This window comes from Lates calcarifer, linkage group LG7_2, assembly GCF_001640805.2.
Source record: "Lates calcarifer isolate ASB-BC8 linkage group LG7_2, TLL_Latcal_v3, whole genome shotgun sequence".
Taxonomy (NCBI): domain Eukaryota; kingdom Metazoa; phylum Chordata; class Actinopteri; family Centropomidae; genus Lates; species Lates calcarifer.
Genome location: NC_066854.1, coordinates 11,769,807 through 11,791,062, shown reverse-complemented (window position 1 = coordinate 11,791,062; position 21,256 = coordinate 11,769,807). Strand labels below are relative to the sequence as shown.

The 21,256-nt window shown below is 40.6% G+C and overlaps 1 protein-coding gene across 1 annotated transcript in view; it reads left to right on the top strand.

Moving 5' to 3' along the window:
* LOC108880220 (dedicator of cytokinesis protein 9) overlaps nt 1–20,366 on the top strand; it is a 40,233-nt gene extending 19,867 nt beyond the window's left edge. The window contains exons 18-52 of the mRNA XM_051065981.1: nt 1,279–1,371; nt 1,673–1,784; nt 2,021–2,139; nt 2,694–2,780; nt 2,873–2,962; nt 3,137–3,252; nt 3,657–3,726; nt 3,843–3,968; nt 4,500–4,571; nt 4,664–4,810; nt 4,958–5,041; nt 5,169–5,280; nt 5,428–5,606; nt 5,729–5,836; nt 6,071–6,182; nt 6,311–6,441; nt 7,513–7,627; nt 7,731–7,797; nt 8,424–8,471; nt 8,979–9,115; nt 10,022–10,137; nt 10,245–10,382; nt 10,477–10,659; nt 10,752–10,865; nt 11,206–11,421; nt 11,579–11,636; nt 12,895–13,001; nt 13,765–13,887; nt 14,716–14,829; nt 15,897–16,043; nt 16,412–16,622; nt 17,344–17,534; nt 17,621–17,721; nt 17,833–17,971; nt 19,303–20,366. Coding sequence (XP_050921938.1) covers nt 1,279–1,371; nt 1,673–1,784; nt 2,021–2,139; nt 2,694–2,780; nt 2,873–2,962; nt 3,137–3,252; nt 3,657–3,726; nt 3,843–3,968; nt 4,500–4,571; nt 4,664–4,810; nt 4,958–5,041; nt 5,169–5,280; nt 5,428–5,606; nt 5,729–5,836; nt 6,071–6,182; nt 6,311–6,441; nt 7,513–7,627; nt 7,731–7,797; nt 8,424–8,471; nt 8,979–9,115; nt 10,022–10,137; nt 10,245–10,382; nt 10,477–10,659; nt 10,752–10,865; nt 11,206–11,421; nt 11,579–11,636; nt 12,895–13,001; nt 13,765–13,887; nt 14,716–14,829; nt 15,897–16,043; nt 16,412–16,622; nt 17,344–17,534; nt 17,621–17,721; nt 17,833–17,971; nt 19,303–19,419 — 4,200 coding nt within the window. The 3' untranslated portion in view covers nt 19,420–20,366. The remainder of the gene's footprint in view (nt 1–1,278; nt 1,372–1,672; nt 1,785–2,020; nt 2,140–2,693; nt 2,781–2,872; nt 2,963–3,136; nt 3,253–3,656; nt 3,727–3,842; nt 3,969–4,499; nt 4,572–4,663; nt 4,811–4,957; nt 5,042–5,168; nt 5,281–5,427; nt 5,607–5,728; nt 5,837–6,070; nt 6,183–6,310; nt 6,442–7,512; nt 7,628–7,730; nt 7,798–8,423; nt 8,472–8,978; nt 9,116–10,021; nt 10,138–10,244; nt 10,383–10,476; nt 10,660–10,751; nt 10,866–11,205; nt 11,422–11,578; nt 11,637–12,894; nt 13,002–13,764; nt 13,888–14,715; nt 14,830–15,896; nt 16,044–16,411; nt 16,623–17,343; nt 17,535–17,620; nt 17,722–17,832; nt 17,972–19,302) is intronic.
* The last annotated feature ends 890 nt before the right edge of the window (nt 20,367–21,256 follow it).

The following is a 21,256-nucleotide window of genomic DNA, read 5'->3' as shown; positions in this document are numbered from 1 at the left end:
GGTGTTGACTCGAGTCACATGACTTGGACTTGAGACAGACTTGAGTCAGACTCTGAAGTCTTGGAAACAGAACAATTCTTGGAACTAGTTGGTTTTGACTTGGGACTTGGCCTTTACCCTTGCCTTGATTTTGGACTTATCTCTGACTTGCTGATTTTTGACTTGGGATTTGTTGGTCTTGACTTAGGATTTGACTTGGCGGTCTTTACATGGGACTTAACTTGGGACCTGTTGGTCTTGACCGGGGACTTGTTAATCTTGACTTGATTTGGCACGCATTGGTCTTGTTTTGGGACTCTCTGGTCTAGGTTCAGACTTGCTGGTTTTGACTTGGAACTTGATTTGGGACACGTTGATCCTGACATGGGATTTATTGGTCTTGGATTAAATCAGGACTTACTTACTTCTGACTTTCAAAACAATGGCCCTCATGCAAGAACATTTTCATATTCTTGTCCTAAAATTCTCCAGCTTTTTTCTGTGAAGCTTGTTTCTAAGAGCTTTCCAAGTTGGATTCGCCAACTCTCTTAACCATACAAACTTTCAGAACCTTTCAGACTGATGAATATCACCCGTTCATGATGAGGTGCACATGTGCTGAGATTTGATAGTGTAATCATCACCCCAAAAATGGCCATAAAACGCTGCCTGTTCCACTTAGCTTGTTGCAAAGGTTAATTCACAGCAATCATTGAGGTATTAGACTGGAGAATATTACAGTATGCAGTAGATGATGTTACATTGTCAGGTGCAACATAGGATGATGCTAGACAATGACCTGTATAAAGACCCTGAGGCAGCTGTCAGAGTGAGAGACTTTTTCAACATCTACTTCAATTTATGAGATGCTGTGAAGAAATGTGCTAATAAAAAAACTAAAATCTAAAAAGAAGATTAAGATATTTTTAAATCAAATAAATTTTTGTGTCATATTTAACTCTAAATTCAGATTAAGTAACCATCATTTTAAGGTCAAATTAGTGTTTTACCTTGTTGTGAAGAAGGGCAGTCTGTTGGTTCATGACTCATATGGCAGGTCTGGACCACAGGGTATTATATTTGTGCCTAAGAGAAAATGTCAAGTACGAGAAGCCACTTAAGACCGCATTTATCAGTATGGGTGGTTCTTGCATGAAGCCCAGTGACCTTGTCCAGTCTCACACCGACAACCTGAATCTTATTCATCAAACACACACACATTGTGATGACCATATTTAAGAAATATTCCATTCATCTTTGACTCATGTTTGATTGCTCTGCATTCTACATCCACCGCAGTGCATCTATGGTCGTCCAGGAGGTCCTCTATTCACAAAGCAGGCGTATGCAGCCATCCTGCACCACCAGCAGAACCCTGAGTTCTATGATGAGGTGATGTCTATGTTCATACTATTTCTAATCAGTGTTATTAGTACAGTGAATATTGTCATATTCTTATCTACATCTGATTAGTATTGGAGAGACTCAGCGCCAGAATAGTTTTTTAAAGCAGCGTGTTTTGAAGTAGGGAGGTGCCTCTCACCTCTTCTCAGGTTGTTTGAGCTCAGTTCAACTCTTCGTGGTATCCTCACTGGAAATGCTCTGCAGGTGTTTTTCACTTTCATTTTCCTGAATAAAGCGCCCTCTGTATTAGGGAACCAACCCCAGAAATCTGTGTTTTTCTCACCTTCAGATAAAGATAGAGCTGCCAACCCAGCTGCATGAGAAGCATCACCTTCTCTTCACCTTCTATCACGTTAGCTGTGATAGCAACAGCAAGAAGAAAGACCAAGTGGAGACTCCAGGTAGGAGCTTTCAGTCGCTGTGGAATGAAAACAGGAGCAGGGGTTTTATGTCACAAAATACTAAATAACTAGTTAATGGAAATAGCTGCTGTGCATAATATGGGCAAAAACTGCTTGTTACAGACATACTTTACACAGTGAGCATTCAAATTCTGATGTTCATACTCATGCATCAACCACCCTATTACCACTGCCTTACAAACAAGTGACTGACTGTGCCTCCTCCTCACCCACAGTGGGTTCAGCCTGGCTGCCTCTGCTGAGAGACGGCAGAGTCATAATGAACGAACAGCAGCTGACTGTGGCTGCCAATCTACCCGCCGGGTACCTGAGCTCACAGGATGGTGTCACTAAGGTGAACAAGAGATGATTAATATTAACACTGGACATGCACTGATATGCACCTGAGGTCATGAGAGTGCTGTGAACCCATAATCCACTGAGCTCCCAGGATCCTCTGGGAACAAAGTTACAGAGAATATCTGATTGCAGCTCTTACTGTTTTCTGTTTCACTCTACAGCGCTAACACACTTTGAACCAGATCTCTTGTGAACCAAAGTTCTTTCAAATTTACTGGAATTTTAGATGTCAAAGAACATTGAGAGCTTTAAGGTGTTTTTTTAACAAGCACAGCACTTGTCAATTCTGACGCAGAGCCAGGAGGGAAAAAAGTGCAAATTTATGCTTTTTTTTCCAAGAGAATTCTGTTTTTAAAAGCCTTATTGTGTGTATCTTATAGTATACTCCAGCCACGTGACAAATCACCATCAAAATTGGATGTTGAAAATAATTTAAATATTTAACATATTATTGTTCAGCTGTCACTGATTTATTATATCATGTTGTATATACACTGGTATTTTATACATGCTGCTTTTCTATTGATCTTATTGCTGTTCTTATTCAGCCACTCTGGCTCAGAGATCAAATGGGTAGATGGAGGAAAACCCCTCTTCAAACTCTCAACTCATCTTGTTTCCACAGTTTACACTCAGGTATGTTTACATTCTTTCCATTTAATTCTGTCCATTAATCTCAAAATGCAAATAAAAGTGAAACATGAATTAGAATCGTCTGTTTTCTTTAGGACCAACACTTGCACAACTTCTTTCACCACTGTCAAAGCATGGAGATGTCAGAACAAGCATCAGAGGGGGAGCTTGTTAAATACCTGAAGGTATGCAGAGCTCTATTTATTTCCAGCGGCCTAAGGAAAATGGAGCACACCCTTTTGATCATGCCCCGTCAAATACAATCTTTTCAACCTGACATTCAAGGGAATGTGACAAACCACAGTGTACTTTCATTCAGTATTTTTTTCCTTCTCTACTTCCTCTTTTCCTCCTGCTAGAGTCTCCATGCAATGGAGGGTCATGTGATGGTCAACTTTCTGCCCACCATCCTCAACCAGCTGTTCTGTGTCCTAACCAGAACCACACATGAGGACGTGGCTGTTAACGTGACCAGGCAAGCCACACACACACACACACACACACACACACGTATGAAAGGCCTAGTTTCCAGCAGCAGAAAACTATGTGGTACAGCAGTATTTTTGGTTTATTTTAACAAACTTCATCTGTAGAAAATTATAATACCGGCACTTTTATCTGGTTCTCATCTGTGTTTCTTTAATAGCCTGAATCATTTTTCTCATTAGACAGTCACCTATGGCTCACACTCCATATGTGTTATATATCTCAGCTGTGTGTGTGATTAGTCTTTGAAGCTCTGTAGGCAGTGTGTAAATGAGGTGTTGGTGGCTTAAAGTTAATAGGTTATGTCTATATTTGGTTTGAAAGCCTCACATCCTCCTTTCTTATTCTTTTATATTTTAAAGTTATTATCTCTTACACTTTCTTCCTCTTCAGGGTGATGGTTCATGTTGTAGCACAGTGCCATGAAGAGGGACTTGAGCATTACCTGAGATCTTATGTCAAGGTGCAGTCCTTTTTTCATTATACTTAGACGATATCCAGACATCTGTTATATGCCACTGTGTTTCTGTGTAAATTAAGATGCTATAATCTAAGTTTTTCCTCTCTCTTTACTCTCAGTTTGTGTTTAAGCCAGAGCCTTATTCCTCCACTGATGTAAAAACAGTTCATGAGGAGCTGGCTAAAGCGATGACAGCCATACTCAAGCCATCTACTGATTTCCTAACCAGCAACAAGCTGCTAAAGGTATTCCACATTCACAGCTATTGTGCCACACAAAGACAGATAGCAGTAATAAAAGAATAAGACATGTGTTGTGGTGCTTACATTAATAGAAAAAAACATTTAAAGTTAGCCTCATTGCTCCACAGTACATAAATTCCATCATTCAATAACGGACGGCACAGAATATTATAACTGCCACTTTGTTAAGCTAGCTACAAAAGGCAATAATATTTTTCTGTTTTCCTTATCATGATTATATGCTGCTGCTTGCTTTACATGATGTCAGTTCATCATTTTATTTATTTTTTTTTACAGATAAAGCTTGAAAAATAATAATTAAAATAACTCTTGCTTTAGCTTTCAGCTGACTAGTTTCTGCTATTTTGTATAACTGGTGTGTGAGTGTGTGCGTGTGTTAGATGCTGTATGAATGTATTGTGAATGAGTGATTGATTAGTGTAAGCGCTTTGAGTGGTCGACGTAAGAAGAAAAGTGCTATATAAGTGCAGTCCATGTACTTTTCCTTGCACTGACTTTGTATTTGTGTTGCAGCACTCATGGTACTTCTTTGAAGCTCTGGTGAAATCAATGGCTCATTATCTCATAGAGAGTGGGAAGGTCAAGGTAAGTCTCACTTCAGTCTTCTTTTCTTAAACCCCTTACCTCCAAGCCTAAATCTTCCATCTCCTCTTTGTCTTTTTGTTTCCCTTGCCCAGCTCTCAAGGAACCAGCGTTTTTCTGCATCGTTCTACCACGCAGTGGAGACTCTGGTCAACATGCTGATGCCACACATCACCCAGAAATACAAGGACAACCTGGACGCAGCTCGTAATGCCAACCACAGCCTGGCAGTTTTCATCAAGGTTGGCACTCCTGTCACCCCTACTCCAGATTGTTTATGTGTATTAATTAACATAATTCATTACAATGATTCAGTTCAATTCAAGGAAATTGAGCTTGCAGATTTTTGATGTGTGGTCATTTACTGGATTTGTTCCCTTCTCTCTCAGCGCTGCTTCACCTTCATGGACAGAGGCTTCGTATTCAAGCAGATCAACAACTACATGAACTGCTTTGTGCCTGGAGACCCCAAGGTTAAAAGCTTCTGCTGCTACCTGTTACCTCTTTAATGGTTTTATCTAAGTTACTCAACATCAAATTAAAGCTAACTTAAAGCCATGTAAACCTGCCTAAAATGTATTTCTCTCGTATGCCCACCAGACTTTGTATGAGTTCAAGTTTGAGTTCCTGCGGGTTGTTTGCAACCATGAGCATTATGTTCCTCTTAATCTGCCTATGCCCTTTGGAAAAGGCAGAATACAAAGGTTCCAAGGTAAAAAAAAACAAAAAAACAAAAGACAAACAGTTTCATCTACCTGGAGTGCAGTTGATATCATGCTTGTTCTCTGCATCCTGTTCTGTTCAGCTGTTTCATATAGTCAGTTTGAGAGTCATTTCTGTTGATTGATGCCTGCTGCAGATCTCCAGCTGGACTATTCTCTGAATGATGACTTCTGTCGAAACCATTTCCTGGTGGGGCTGCTGCTCAGGGAGGTGGGTGGGGCTCTTCAGGAGTTCAGAGAGATCCGTCAGATCGCTATCCAGGTGCTCAAGGCGCTAATGATCAAACACACATTTGATGACCGCTACGCTGCAAAAGTGAGTTCCACCGCTCTCAACCACCTTAACTGTACCTTTTTTTTTTTTTTCTTACCAGTCGGACTTCTGTCAGAATTGGTACAACTTTTTGATTCATGACCACCTCCTGTATGTCATTCCAGAGCCAACAGGCCAGACTTGCCACTCTTTACCTCCCTCTGTTTGGCCTGCTCCAGGAGAACGTCCACAGACTCGACAGCAAGGAGTCAGCGTCTCTCAGCAACCACAATGTAAGCCTGACACCTAGTGGCGAGAGACTGAATAGCAGCTTGTATCTCCAATTTCCAGCAAGCACCATTACATACCCACTAAAACATTAATTACTGGGTTAATGACAGCTCAACATGTAATTTGCTAAAATGTTTTCACTAAGTAATATTAGTGTTTTATCCCAGGCTGAAAGCATGCTTTTAACATAATTTTACAATAAAAGCTCACTAATGCTTTGTTGCTCTCTGTCCCAGAATGTGAGGGAGGACTCTCTGGTGCCCAACTCCGTGGTGACTCCTCAGAAACCTGGGAGTTGCATAGAAAATGCTCTCCACAAAGATGTGTTTGGGGTCATCTCTGGAACAGGTGACTAATTCCTCCATTATCAGTGATAATCACATAGTTAATAATCGTGGTGATTGAAAAAAATGTTCTCATAAAATTATCTTCTGACATGCAACAAACTAATAGTTTTTTGTATTTTATCCCTGCAGCGTCTCCTCACAGTTCCACTCCCAATGTCAGCTCAGTTCACCACGCAGATTCCAGAGGCTCCCTTGTCTCCACTGACTCTGGAAACAGCCTCCTGGACAAGAGCAGCGACAAGACCAACTCCTTGGAGAAGGTACATGGATGCATGATAGATCTGTTGAACGACTACTTCATTTGCAATATTTTTGCCATTTTAGTCTTTAGTCATCCTAACATTTGGACACTGTGTACTGTGTCAAAACTAAAATCTCAAATCAAAAGATTAAAGCATCCCCATTACTTTTATCTTAACTGTATTATCTGCACCCTGGGACGTCCATGCTCTGCCACCACCACCCTTCTCCAGAGCTCCCACACAACCTCTCCTCGCTCTGTAACTTCCCAACTCCACCAAAAAGAGAAATTTACCAGGAGGCACTCGGTCAATGTGCCCCCTCTCCCCTTGGATCCTGAGGACCGAGGCCCACGTCTGAACTGTGCGGCTAAGCGGGTCACCATGGACTTCTCCCTCCTCACAGTGCCTCTGCCTGACCTGCCGCAGGACAGTGACAGTGATAATGACAAGCAGGCTGCAGGCCAGAGTCTGGATGGAAATCATGAAGAAAACATACCTATCCAAGTATTCTGTTTGACCCTTGTGACATCTCCACCGGCAACTTTTGGCTACAATTGTACAGAGTCCAGCAAACTGTGATTTATTTCAGTAAAATTTGCTTTGGGTAGATTTTTTCTGTGTGAATTCCACTTTAGAGACCAAAACATAGAGTACTCTGTGGTTTGCACAAATCTGTACAATGTGTCCAAAATCCTCCCAGCATTCCTCTCAACATTCTCCTCTTCTTGAGTGTCCCACATGAGGGAGTGTGTGTGCTTTTACCAGTGCAGAGGTTGAACTGACCTTGTAGCCTTTTTCACTTTTTTCCTCAGATGCTTTAATGTGGCTGTAAATATGTTTCTTCAAACCTCCAACTGATGTTGCTATCTCAGAGCACAGAAACACTCCAGTAAACATATTTTTTTTGGCTTTGTTATTTTCCCCTTCACTGAAAATACTTGACATTTCTCAACTCTGAAATGTCTCGATTGAGTGATGTTCTTTATCTCTGTGAAGTTTTGGTTTTTCTGCAACTCTGCCGTCTGATAACTAAAACTTTCTCTCTTTCATTTGCTCTCTGTCTGTCTCCCTGTATTTTCCTCCTGTCAGAACCAGTGTGCTTCGGCTCTGGGCAGCACCGTGCTGCGCTGTGACAAACTGGACCGGGATGAGATCAAAAACCTGCTCATGTGCTTTCTGCATATTCTCAAGAGCATGTCAGAAGGTAGGACAAGTCTGCTGTACTTGATTTTTAAACAAGTTGATATTAACAACAGACCTAGAGTAAATCTTTTCTCACTATATTCTTACTGTTTCATCACTTTTAGAGGCCTTATTTGCGTACTGGAACAAAGCAGCTTCCTCAGAACTAATGGACTTCTTTACATTAATAGAGTAAGTACAGAACTAGACAACCTCTTTGTGATCACATATATGTGTGAGATGTAAGACAGGTGAAATCACAATGGGAAATCAAAACACAACCTCACAAGGAGACTCACAAGAGACCAATTAAAGAAGAATGGTCAAAACTGAAACAGCAGAGATCTCCTGACTTTTAGTTCCTATTACGGATCAGCTACAAATAGCTAACTCGAATGACGACATTAAGATGTCATTAGTGTTGGTTATGTTCAGAACTCCCTTCAGAGCCACAGAGGACGTTATACAACTGTTTCACAGGCTGAGTAGTACTCCTTGTGATGGGTAAACTGGCTTTCATATCAAGTATCAGTACCCTTTAAAGCAGTACAATGGGGGAGTCATTTTAGCCTCACAAACCAGGATAAAGGTCCTTTTAGAAAACAGGAACTCACAATATTTGTTCTACTGATAAATGGTCCCAATCTATTAGACTAGATTACTTTAACTATTGGACTTTATTTCTCTTTGCTACTGCAGATCTTTTCTGGAAGTAGGATCATCATGTGGAAAATAAAGTAATTAAAACCTGAAGAATGGACTTGAATGCAAGGTGTTGATTCTGTCACTGAACTCCACCTGTCGTGTTTATCCTGCAGAGTCTGCCTTCATCAGTTCAGATACATGGGGAAGAGATACATTGCCAGGTAGAGTACATGTTGCTCTGTTCAAGGAGATGAATATAGGTATCACATATCTCATGTGATCCTGAAATCATTTATTCTTGAGCTGAAACATAATATTTTATCATATATGCAATAATATGACTTGCAACTGAGCACAGACTCACTAATATAACCTCTTACTGAATCTTTTAACCCGGTGCTCTTCTCCTCTAACACTGCTGCCAAGTTGTTTTGTGGCTAATATTCCAGGCCCCAGGCCCCTCTTGCATGGGTAAGAGATTGCTGTCTTTTTTCTCACTTTGCTGAATTAAAAGCATGATGCTGCCATTTGTCTCAATTGCCAAAGTTCAGACTTTCTCTGTTGTCAGTTTTAAAATCACATTACATTCTAGTAAATCATGAATCTGCTCTACTGTTTTTAGCTCGTCCTCTTATGCCTCCTCATCTATGTATTAACTTTGCTGTTTGGTGACAATGGTTTAGCTGACATTCAAACTTACCAGTATTTTTTTCTCCTCTCCCCACCAGGAGCCAGGAGGGGACAGGGTCTGTAGCTCCAGAGAAGAAGTCTCTGACTCTGCCTGTGTCTCGTAACAGGGCGGGGATGCTGCACGCCCGTTTACAGCAGCTGGGAACTCTGGAGAATGCTCACACGTTCAACAACAGTAAGGCTTTCATGCCTTAACTTTACAGATGACTTTCATAGGACAAGTAGTAAAGATATAAAGGAATACAACAGTTAAAATGTCAAGAGATATTGTGCTACAAACAGATGCAAATCCTGTATCACACAACATGTATAATTATACACACAAGACATCACACAGACATGGGTAAATCAGCAGAACTCACTCTGGTTATTGTCTGCACACTGTGATCAGGAACTGTGAGTAGCTGAAGCAGCAGGACTTACCATCATGCAGATTTTCAGAAATGCAAACAAAGTAACAAAAACAGCAAGTGTAGATAATTTAGGCTGTTTATTCTCTATATTGATCAGTTTTCACCAGATGTATTGGCCAGTGCAGGATGAAGCTGACTAATGTCACACTGGTCTTACTTGTTACCCTGTAATCCACTATTAAAGTCTGACAGTGTGTGCAACTACACAGAATATGGAAAGTACATCCAGTATGCTCAAGAGGGCTTTTCAGAGCTTTCAGAGCTTCAATTTATATTCGAGTCAGCTCATGTGAGAACTGATCATTGCTCTCTGTTATTCAAGCTGATTTAATCTAACATTAACATGCATATTTTAGCTGGATAACATTGTGTTAACTTGGATTAATTAAGTCATGGTAGTAGCTCAGTGCTCTGGGTATCTCTATGTGTTTTGCTGACCTCTGTTGGCAGCCAGTAATAACTGCAATACAAATCCCAGAACTTATCTCCTCCTACATTCTCTGGCAAGAATGTAAGCACTTGGCAAATAATCCCTTAGTCACTTATACTTATCAAAAAAGCAATCAGACACAAGTAGATCATGTGCTGTGTTTCTGCGAAAGTCATATTTATTACTCCAATAAAGTGATATCTTTAACAGTGACCTTGTGCTTGTGTTTTCTGTGCAGTGTACTCTCATACAGAAGCAGATGTGAGCAGCCAGTGTCTGCTGGAGGCCAATGTGTCCACAGAAGTCTGTCTGACTGTACTGGACACACTCAGCATCTTCATCATGGGATTCAAGGTATAAGCTCAGACAGACATACAAACTGTACTAAAGCATGATACGTGACAGTCAGTGTCTTAATCACATTCTGGTTTGTTGGTCCTTACATTTCCCTGTGTCCACAGACCCAGCTGAACTCAGACCTGGGTCACAATCCCCTGATGAAGAAAGTTTTCCAGGTGCATTTGTGCTTCCTGCAGATCCCTCAGTCTGAGACCGCCCTCAAACAGGTCTTTGCCTCACTCAGGACCTTCATCTACAAGGTGTTTCTCTTTCTCTTTAACTATGTAACCATCCCAAATCTTAATTTCCATTCACCACGCATTACATTCTGTCTTTCTCCATGTATCCTTCCAGTTCCCCTGTACCTTCTTTGACGGCCGGGCCGACATGTGTGCCTCTCTGTGCTATGAAATCCTTAAGTGCTGTAACTCCAAGCTGAGCTCCATCCGCAGTGATGCCGCCCATCTTCTCTACTTCCTCATGAAAAATAACTTTGACTACACAGGCCGCAAGTCTTTTGTACGGACACACCTGCAGGTACATGCTCCTGATTATGTCTGTGCAACTATTTTCTTGCCTGCAATGAGTCATGTCTTGGTGTAGTGTTGATTTGTTTGTTCTTCACACAGGTGGTAATAGCTGTCAGTCAGCTGATCGCAGATGTCATCGGCATCGGGGGTACCCGTTTCCAGCAGTCTCTCTCTATCATCAACAACTGTGCCAACAGTGACAAGAACATCAAGGTGAGGGATGGATGCTGCCTCACGTGATGTAGTAATAAGTAGTAATCCTTGACCTTTTTTCCTTTTTAACTATTTTTATTGCATCAACTGAACACACAACAGAGCATCCATCGGAAATAGATATTAAATGCATTCAGTTAAAAAGAGGAAAACCACTTAAGTTAGATTTCAGATTATGGTTCAGATTTATTGTCATTTTTTTGAACATTTTGACTTTCCATTAAAATGACCTGCATATTCTCTATTGTACCTTTATTTTTTTACTTTTTTCCCCTAATCATTGATATTTTCGTGCAATAATAGGCACAAAACCTTGATTAGTTGCCATTGTACTTTGCAGCACACAGCGTTTCCATCAGATGTGAAGGACCTGACAAAGCGCATCAGGACAGTGCTGATGGCCACAGAGCAGATGAAGGAGCATGAGAACGACCCAGAGATGCTGGTGGACCTTCAGTACAGCTTGGCCAAGTCCTACACCAGCACGCCTGAGCTCCGCAAGACCTGGCTGGACAGCATGGCACGCATCCATAACAAGAATGGAGATCTTTCAGAGGTAATTTTTTACAATGTTTGTTCATATTCAGTGTTAAAGTTCAGTTGTAGTAGGCATAGATCTACAGCTGGACACAAGTGAAGACTGTGTGGAACACTCTGAGGCTGTTTTAAAGGAAATTTTGTGCTAACCTATGACTTGTGTACTTCATCTGCAGGCAGCCATGTGTTACGTGCATGTTGCTGCTCTGGTGGCTGAGTACCTGTGGAGAAAAGGTGAGTGGGTATGCTTCCTTTTACAGTCAATAATCACTGAGCATTTGAACTCCGTTCCAACATTTTTATGATCCCACTTTACTGAAGCTGTATAGTGAGTCACTATATGGCTGTATAGTGAATGCTTTATAAATTACACATATGAAATTAAGGAAGTGTGGTTCTGTGTGCTTTAATGGGATTATAATACAGTAAATCAGTAATCAACTCACAGTTAGAAAAGCAAATGAGATGATTTGCTCGATTTTCAGGAGAGGCTGATCTAAAATATTTCCTTTTTTGTTTTTTGTTTTTTTCCTTTTTCCTTTTACAGCTTTGACTAGGAAAAATAAAGTCGGCATACATTTGCCATGTTCCACACACACCTACACATATACACAGGAACCCTGTCATCTGCCACCTGAGCACATGTCCAAGGGTCATCTGTTCAGTCCCGTGTTAAAAACACTCCAACGCTGCATTCTCTAGATAAGATCCGCCATCATGTTTTTTCCCCGGATACTGTGCTCAGACTCTGGAGATCTCTTGTATAATGTGACAGGTTTTTCTGAAAGTTAACAGTTCATTGTCAGGTCAGAGTGTTTAACTTTTCTGTTGTAGAACACAGGAGTGAGGCATCTTGGTTGCTCTCACTGTGAGTTTGTTGTAAGTCTCTGTACCATTCCAAACGCACCTTATACACAGTGTCAACCTTTACATCATTTTTAAAGCGTGTGTTCGCAAGAGATTTTCAACATAGAAACACCCTGCAAAGTGCATGAGCTGCTGCTGGGAATGACAGCATTACCACTGCCACCATCACAAAACAAACAAACAAAATTAAAAAATATAGTGCCATAACCTGCAAAGCTGGGATGATTTAAGAAAGCTCACCAAGTTCATTTCGATGTCTGATTTTCATTTAGTTTTGTTTTTTTGTACATGAAAACCACTTGACTGCTTGGACTTGGAGTTACGGAAAGTTATATTTTGTGATTCTGCAGTTCCATACAGGTCATTGAATAAGACTTTGTATTAAAACAGTAATAAGGATATTGTCAATTCATCTGTCTTTAATGTTATCATTTAGTTTTTGGTTCATGAAAAAAATTATAGTTCTAATTTTCAGAGATAGTTAGTCACAATAAAATGTTGTCAACACATTTCTTTGTCAGTTTTTGTTCACACAGTTTACACTGTGAGAAGTCATTGTATTTTTCCTTGTATTTAACACACTCATGTTGGTTCTGTATCTCTCTGCTTGCATCCTCGGTGCTAGGTATGTTCAGGCAGGGATGCTCAGCTTTCCGTGTCATCACTCCAAACATCGATGAGGAGGCGGCCATGATGGAGGATGTTGGGATGCAGGATGTTCACTTCAATGAGGTTAAACTTTGTATTGTAATATTTTCTACTGTCATACACTGTAAGCTGTGCATTGAGTATCTGCCAGTTGTTCTGTGTTGACCAAGCATTTAGGATGTTTTTTTAAGTTCCCTGTTAGCATCACGTGTCACATAATGACTGTCTGGAAGAGCTCTTATCTTCATAAAGAGTATCAATTGCTCTGTGCAGTTAGTGCACCAAATGAAAACACAGTAGACTTTGACACAGGGCTTGGTTGTCTGTGGAGAAAATCACTGAGCTGGCTGAATGAGCAGTCTTGGGAAATCTGTCAAGGGATCAGGGTCAGGACAGGGGTTAAGGATTCAGAGTCCTGCTCATGGACACAGGGGCAGAGGCTTGTTAAACAGAGACCTGAGACCAGGTCCTCTGGTAAACTAATATCCCAGTGAAATTAAAAGTGGTGGTAGAGAATGTATGAGCTTTTATGAGTTGGTCAACACATCTGCAGGCAGTGAAAGGTGCTTTTACCATCCATCTGCTCTGAGGAGCTTTTCTCTTTATGAGATAGACTCAGTGTCATCCGCCAATAAAAAGAAAGGAGATGATGCATCCATTTCCTCCCACATCTGCTGTCTTTGCAGGGACACTCTGCTCAGTTTAACTTGACTGTAACCTCCAAGACAAATAAGAACATGCAGAAATGTCCCTCTTTGCAACAATTAAATATTCTATGCTGATACTGCAACGAGCAGGGGAAAGTTTATTGAGGTTTACATTCATTTATCTGTCTCTGTTTGTTCAGGAGGTGCTGATGGAGCTGTTGGAGGAGTGTGCTGATGGCCTCTGGAAGGCGGAGCGTTACGAGCTCATCGCTGATGTCTACAGGCTCATCATTCCCATCTATGAACAGCGCAGAGACTTTGAGGTAATCTGTGCAGCTATAGACCAGTCACAGGAGTAATGTTGCAATGGCATTACAAGAATCTTTTTAAAAAAAATCAGTTTTCATTATAAACAGAAATTGCTAATAGATCATTCTTTTCATGGTGCTAATTTCCCAAAATGTAACAAATACAAGCTAAAAATGGGGCTAAAGTCAAAGCCCAGCTAACTCACTGACTGCATGACAAAATTAAACCTCCTGTTTACATCTGCCAAAGCATTATGGGAACTGTATTTACAAAACATAGACCCTGATTATCCCTCAATCGAAGAAAGACTAAGAATAATATCTGGAATGGCAGAATTCAGTTATATTTATGTTGCACTATCCGTATTTTCCTCTGTTATTAGATCAGACAGGTTGTTGGGGTTGCAGTTGTCTCAGTTTTGTCTGAGGCAGTGTGAACAGTGTCAGACTTTGACAGGTTTGTAATGAACAGTAGCATATGGTGGCTAATATTTGCTAATTTTAGATGAATATTGCTGTATAACTGAGTCAGTATTGCCACTTAGTGGCCACTAAGTAAAGGTTACATACTGTATTCCTACTTTTACTCTGTTTTCACCCAACAGCAATGAGATTAATTTCTAAACATTACTAGCCAAAAAAGTAACCTAAGGTAACGACTGGATTCTCCAAAGAGATGAAAGCGGTTGAAGATCAACAGACACTAAAACATTCACTTGGATTTACCTTCCACTGCATGATTGCCTTCAATTCAAAGTTATTAAGAAAGTGATTACTTCTCTCTCCATGTTCTTGATTGATTCATGTGACCATTTGTGCTCTTTTTGTGTGTTTTTGGAACAGAAACTGACACACCTGTATGATACCCTCCACCGTGCCTACACTAAAGTGATGGAGGTGATGCATACTGGCAAGAGACTGCTGGGCACATACTTCAGAGTGGCCTTCTTTGGACAGGTAAGGCAAGAACCACAGCTATAATGTACTGAATTAACAAACAAGTTCTGATCAGTATGAATGCAGTCTTAATCCAAACTTACAATAAAAGCATGATCTTATCTATTGCCTTTTGCACGTGTGCACATATGGCACAGGACCACTCATACACACATGAACCTTTGAATGTGAATCTACCCCTACTAAAACTCTCTTTTTAACAGAGATTTCTCTTTTTTTCTCCTCCCCCTCCAAGGCTGCGGTAAGTGTGTATAGGGTCTTAACTGTGTGTGTTGGCCTGGTGTGCTTTTCTGTGTCGTTGCATTGTAATGTTATTCAAGGGTTGATGTTTTTTAGTTAGATTAGTTGCATGTAGCTGTAAATGTCCTAGATTGCCAAAATGGAAGAAAAGTAGTAGTTTTAGGGAAAAGAAAATGATGATGATGATCAGCTGTATTTCAGCAAAGCGTTTGTGTTTTGCTAAGTTAAAAAGCTAGCACATAGACCCTCTTTTCTCTAATCCTACTGTATGTGATGTTGCTCTGGGTAAACCTCACTGTTGATCAGCTCTTTTACCTCTGGGACTCCTCCTTTCAGTGATTATACTGGCCTGTTTCCACCCACACACTCGTCTGTGTACCTTTCCATACGTGACAGAGTAGTTGTTATGTTATGAGTGAATATCACACTAAAATAGACTCCAGTCTGTGAACAGATGATATTTGCATGTTTACTGCGTCTTTGATGTACTGTAGGATCACTCTTTGAATATTTGCATGCTACTATGAATTCATATCCCTAAGCTCTTCTCTGTTTGGTCTATTTCTTTGACTCAATCAACCACAGTTTGCTTACATTGTGTGTGTTTTCTTTGTTTCAGTGAACAATTAAAAATAGTGTTGTTTTTATATTAACACTGAAAGAGATATGGTTAACAGATTTGAAATATTTGGGCATAAAATGAACAACTTGGCAGAATCAAACACTCTTTCTCAAAGTTTGACCCTGGTGAACTTGAAGATAGCTCCAGGTGATAAAGCAGTTCATGTGGAGCCTCCTGTGTCTGACTGTCTTCCTCTCTTCTGCAGGGCTTCTTTGAGGATGAGGATGGAAAGGAATACATCTACAAGGAGCCAAAGTTCACTCCGCTGTCTGAGATTTCCCAGAGGCTCCTGAAGCTCTACTCTGACAAGTTTGGCCAGGAGAATGTCAAGATCATTCAGGACTCTGGCAAGGTGGGATCACATTTGTGTATGTTTATATGGCTGTAGCAGTAAATGGTACCTTGGCAGTTATGCAGTGGCAATGCAAAGTAGGTTTATAGTGCACAGTTCAGGGACAGCATTATGAAAAGTCATAGTTAAAAAAACGACTCACCATATGAATCTGCAAGTGAACCTTGTGAAAGGAGTCTTAAATGTGCACATTTCTCTAAACTGCCTCCAGGCCTGCCTCCAGTCTTTATGCTAAGCTAATGGCCTGCTGACTCTAGCTCCATAGCTAATACACAGACATGAGAGAGAACACATTTCTCATATTGGGATTTTATAGTTATCTATCTTTGAGTTAAACCAAAATATTTTTGTCTCTTTTTCACTCACAGGTGAACCCAAAGGACCTAGACTCCAAGTACGCCTACATCCAGGTCACCCACGTCACACCCTACCTAGATGAGAAGGAGCTGGAGGACAGAAAGACAGACTTCGAGAAGAGCCACAACATCCGCCGCTTTGTGTTTGAGACGCCGTTCACGGTGTCGGGCAAGAAGCAGGGAGGAGTGGAGGAGCAGTGTAAACGTCGGACTGTTCTCACCAGTAGGTCACACATCAGTGACAACAGCAGTTCAGACACCAAGTTCAATCAGAGAGGCGAGAGGAGTATAATATGGCTTTCATGTGCAGTAAAGAACCAAAACAAGTCTCTCTAATCAGCCTAATCACAGTAGTAAGCACACAACAAGGATATCTTCCTGGTTGCCATCTGTTATTGTCGATTACAGCCTCCCCTCAGGTGTCTCGCCTTAGTGTCAATCACCTGAAACGTTAATCAGATAGAGCCAGGAGAAGTTTATTACTGTACTGTCAGCTTTTTCCCAAAGTTCAGGCGTTATCTTCCCTCGTTAATAATCATTGCTAACTGATAGTGACTTGGCTGCAGGCCAGACACCCTCGCTCAGTGATTGTCTACATGCACAGTGGAACATAATTAATATCCTGCTTATGAATGTTGACATGACGACACAACTAGACACACATTAGCATATACAGATGGGTGACAAAGGAAAAACCAACATAAGGTGTTAGTAAGGCCCAGTCAGGGTCATCAAATGTGCGCTGTTGACCACATTTTCCAACCCTGTTTACTGATGTCTCTCCCATAGATTTAAATGCAAGTGTCACATTAGTCACTGGTGAAACACTAGTCAGTTGAGCCCCAACAATGAACAAAGCATTCTTTTTAACAGGTGTTAAGCTAGCGTCATTATGTTGATATCTGAAACCATACTTTTTCCTCCCCAATCCCGTTTCTACCCAGCCACCCACTGTTTCCCTTATGTGAAAAAGCGCATAGCGGTCATGTACCAACACCAGACCGACCTGAGCCCCATCGAGGTGGCCATAGACGAGATGAGTTCCAAAGTGGCCGAGCTGCGACTGCTGTGCTCAGCCTCTGAGGTGGACATGATCCGGCTGCAGCTCAAACTGCAAGGCAGCATCAGTGTTCAGGTATAACAAGGTCATTATGGTACTTAAAAGGTCATAAATCATTTTACTTCTTCTGAATAATTGATGATGGTGATGATGTTTTCCAGGTAAATGCTGGTCCTCTTGCTTATGCCAGAGCCTTCCTAGACGACAGCAGTGCCAAGAAATATCCTGACAACAAGGTCAAACAGCTCAAAGAGGTTTTCAGGTACTGATTAATGTCAGAATCATCTGCATTTTTACACAACTTCTCCTCCCTGCATGTTGTTTCCTGTGAGCTTTTTAAGTGGCACTGAAATGCTTCTGGCTCTCTCCTCAGGCAGTTTGTGGACGCCTGCGGCCAGGCGCTGGGAGTGAACGAGCGGCTGATCAAAGAAGACCAGCAGGAGTATCATGATGAGATGAAAGCCAACTACAGGGACCTGACCAGGGAGCTGTCGAACATCATGCATGAACAGGTATCATTCAGGTCACTATAGACAGACTATACAGGTCTTTTCCACTTTGTCAGCCAAGTTACAGCTGCAGAAAAGTAACTCACCTGAATTCTGACATATTCTATGGTTCAGTGAGATAAATCCCATCCATCTGGAATCCAGGTAATACGCTCTATAGAAAACACTCCAACCAGGTCTGATTTTTCTAGGTCCTCAAACACATTGTGCACCTTTGCACCTCTGCGCAGCTAAGTGACAAATCAAAATTAAACAGAATGAATTTCTGTCAGTAGATGTGTTCAGTTTGTCCTGTGATCTGTTCATCAGTGATCCACTGTAAGATGTTGTCTTGTGTTTGGTTACAGTGTCCACCAAATGACATGGGAATATTTAAAGCACATTCCTCACTGTTTGAAGTTGTGTAGCATCATGTTATATGACATATTGAACTAACCTTAAATATCTATCCACTGCTGCTCATTTACTAACCATGTCTCTTATCTCCTGTTGTCTTTGTGCTGGCCTGAGCAGATCGGATGGTAACGCTGCTTTTTTCGTACTAAGAGACTGTATGAAAGTTATTGGAGTGGTGAATGGAGGTGAATGGTATATTTCATTTTATACGAAACTAAAACCCTGCAGTCACCAAATAAGTGACTGGGCCAATGGTGGCTTTGTGTTTGCTCATGGATTGACCACACTCCAAACAAAATAAAAATAAAAACGTATTTAAATCAGCTGATATTGTTGCCTGATATGATTTGTCTTCAATCAGATATCTGACTGTTCATTAAAGTGCAGTGTGTGCTGATGTGTGGCAGAAAGAATTTATTGTTAGCAGATAGTCCATTTTAATGAGGAAAAGAATGTCCTGATACAGAGACAGATTTTTTCCTCTGTAAAAAACTGTTGCACACATACACCATCTTTTTATGCCTCCACTCCAGCAGCCGTCATGGCCGGATGCATTATGTTTTCTGGTCAAACATCCGTTTGTCCCATTCTCACAAACGCAATATCTCAGGAATTTTGTTCAAATTTGGCACAAATATGACGTGACAATTCACTCTTCTTTTTTTTCAAGTGTGGAATTTCAAAAGAGAGGAGGAGTAAGAGAGGAAATGTAAATTTGGGATGAGAAAAAGTCAAAAGACCTTCCCCTTTCCTAACTCCTAAGACTAACCTCTCTTCAGCAAAAACAAAAAACCCAACAACTTAAAACAAAACCGCCCATAAAACTCCCCTCCAAATAATTTTCCTACAGTCCCTAAACTTAACATACAGGTGTCCATTTAATTTTTAGAAGGGATGAGGTAAACATCTTTCCTAATCTTTCGGACCATTTCTTCTAGATAAACCCTGTGGATGATGGTACAAGGAACGCTCTGTCGGACTCTATGGGCATCTTCAACGCCATCAGTGGCACACCGACCAGTGCCAACCCTCATGGCTCCACCACCATACTCTGATAGGGATGTTTCACACCAGTCTCATGATAAATTAAGTCTCATTCTAAGTCCCTAAAAACAAACTAAAGCCAAGATCCATTGGTATATTTTCTCCTGCTGTTCCTCCACGCGTCATGAGCTAGAAATGTGATGTTCACTCCCTGCATCAGTAGGCCCAGTGTTCTTGTTTCCTATGGAGACTATGGAGCCAGATTTAAGCCACATCATTTTTTGTTTTATCCAATATAAGATGGGTTTAAACACAAGATGATTCAGCAAATGTGTAACCAGTACTGTAGCCGACAACATCATGTTATCTTAAATGTTCTGCTGTCTCAAACCCCACCCAGGAGATGTTGTCCAGAGGTTGAAAGAAACAGGAGGAACTTCATTTGCGTTTGACCCCAGTCTAAATCCTATCTGTTTTTAACTGTATGGCTCCCATTTATTGACAGTATTTGTAAGAGAGTGCTTCAAAGTTTTTATTAGAGATATATGTCACTGCTGTAACCATGCATACATTCTTCAACTGATGCAAAGTATTTTTACAGTTCTTTTTTCCTGTTTCCATCCAGTCCGTGTTACAGCAGATGCAGAGTTTATCTTTTCTCTCACATTTAAAAGAATTCATTCTATTTTAGGTCAATGGATGCATATACAAACTGTCTAAAGCCAAGTGAACCACAATGTTTTCACCTATTTTCTGTAAAGACAAAAAAGTGTGTGCAATATTTTCTATTATTACCGAGGCTACCTACTGCACAGAAAACCACTCTTGCCAAAGACCTTAGGAAAAAGACTGTGTAATGCAAGATAAGGGTGTGACAATTTATAATCTACCCCTTTGTTTCTCTGTCTGTCATGTAGATGCCTTTTATCATCTGTGAGATAAAAAACATAATTTTTACTTTATGACTCCTCATGTAAATATGTTTAAGACTTATAAATAAAAAAAATATAAGACCTCATTCCATGCCTTGATTTTATATGTTCACTGTAATGTATTCCTTCCCTCTGTTCAGTTCAGTTATTATAAAGTTTAGGTTAGGCAGTGTTTAAACGGCACACTCTTGCAGCATATCAAATTTCATCACAGTTTACAGCTGTTGAGAAATTCATTTCCTAAAACTCATGACTGTATCTGATCAAGTGATGACTTAGCACCACTGTTGCTGGAAGTCAAAGTCAAACTTGTAAAGTCCTTTGTCTCCCAAAGTCTATCAAAATCTTAACCTCTTGCTTTTACACTGTGTGCAAGTGCAAAAATATCACCCTACTAAAATTTTGTAAGTCCACTTGTAAAGTTTGTAGAGTGAAGAAATGTGAAGCCATTTTCATTTCCTGTCTCTCAGTCCTTCCACAGATTCTCACTCACAGCCCTGTGCCTTGTTTCAGATAGAGCTCAAAGCTGTCCCTCATCTGTAAAGCAGAAGCGACAGACTTCCAGCTGCCAGTAAAGCTCAGTGAACAGTGTTACCACTCTGCAGTCAGATGGGGAAATGCATGACAAATACAGAGATAGATGATGTATGACTGGACCATATGGGTAAGTTGAAAATACTGACTATTTAAACTGGCTATCTACCTGCTACTATACTTTTGCTATGCAGCATTTATACTTAGTGATACATGACTGGTGGACAATTACTGTGTATGTCAACTTTAACATGTGCAGATGTTTGCAGTAGCAACAGTAGTGCTCATATGTATGCAGGACCAAAACTGACAAAATGTAAAACAAAATATCATTTGCATGTATTTCCTTTAACCACAATCAGTCACAAAAATAAACCAAAATCTATTTAACTCTTCCATAATCCATCTTACTCTTTTAAAGCCAGACTATGTAACTTTTGGA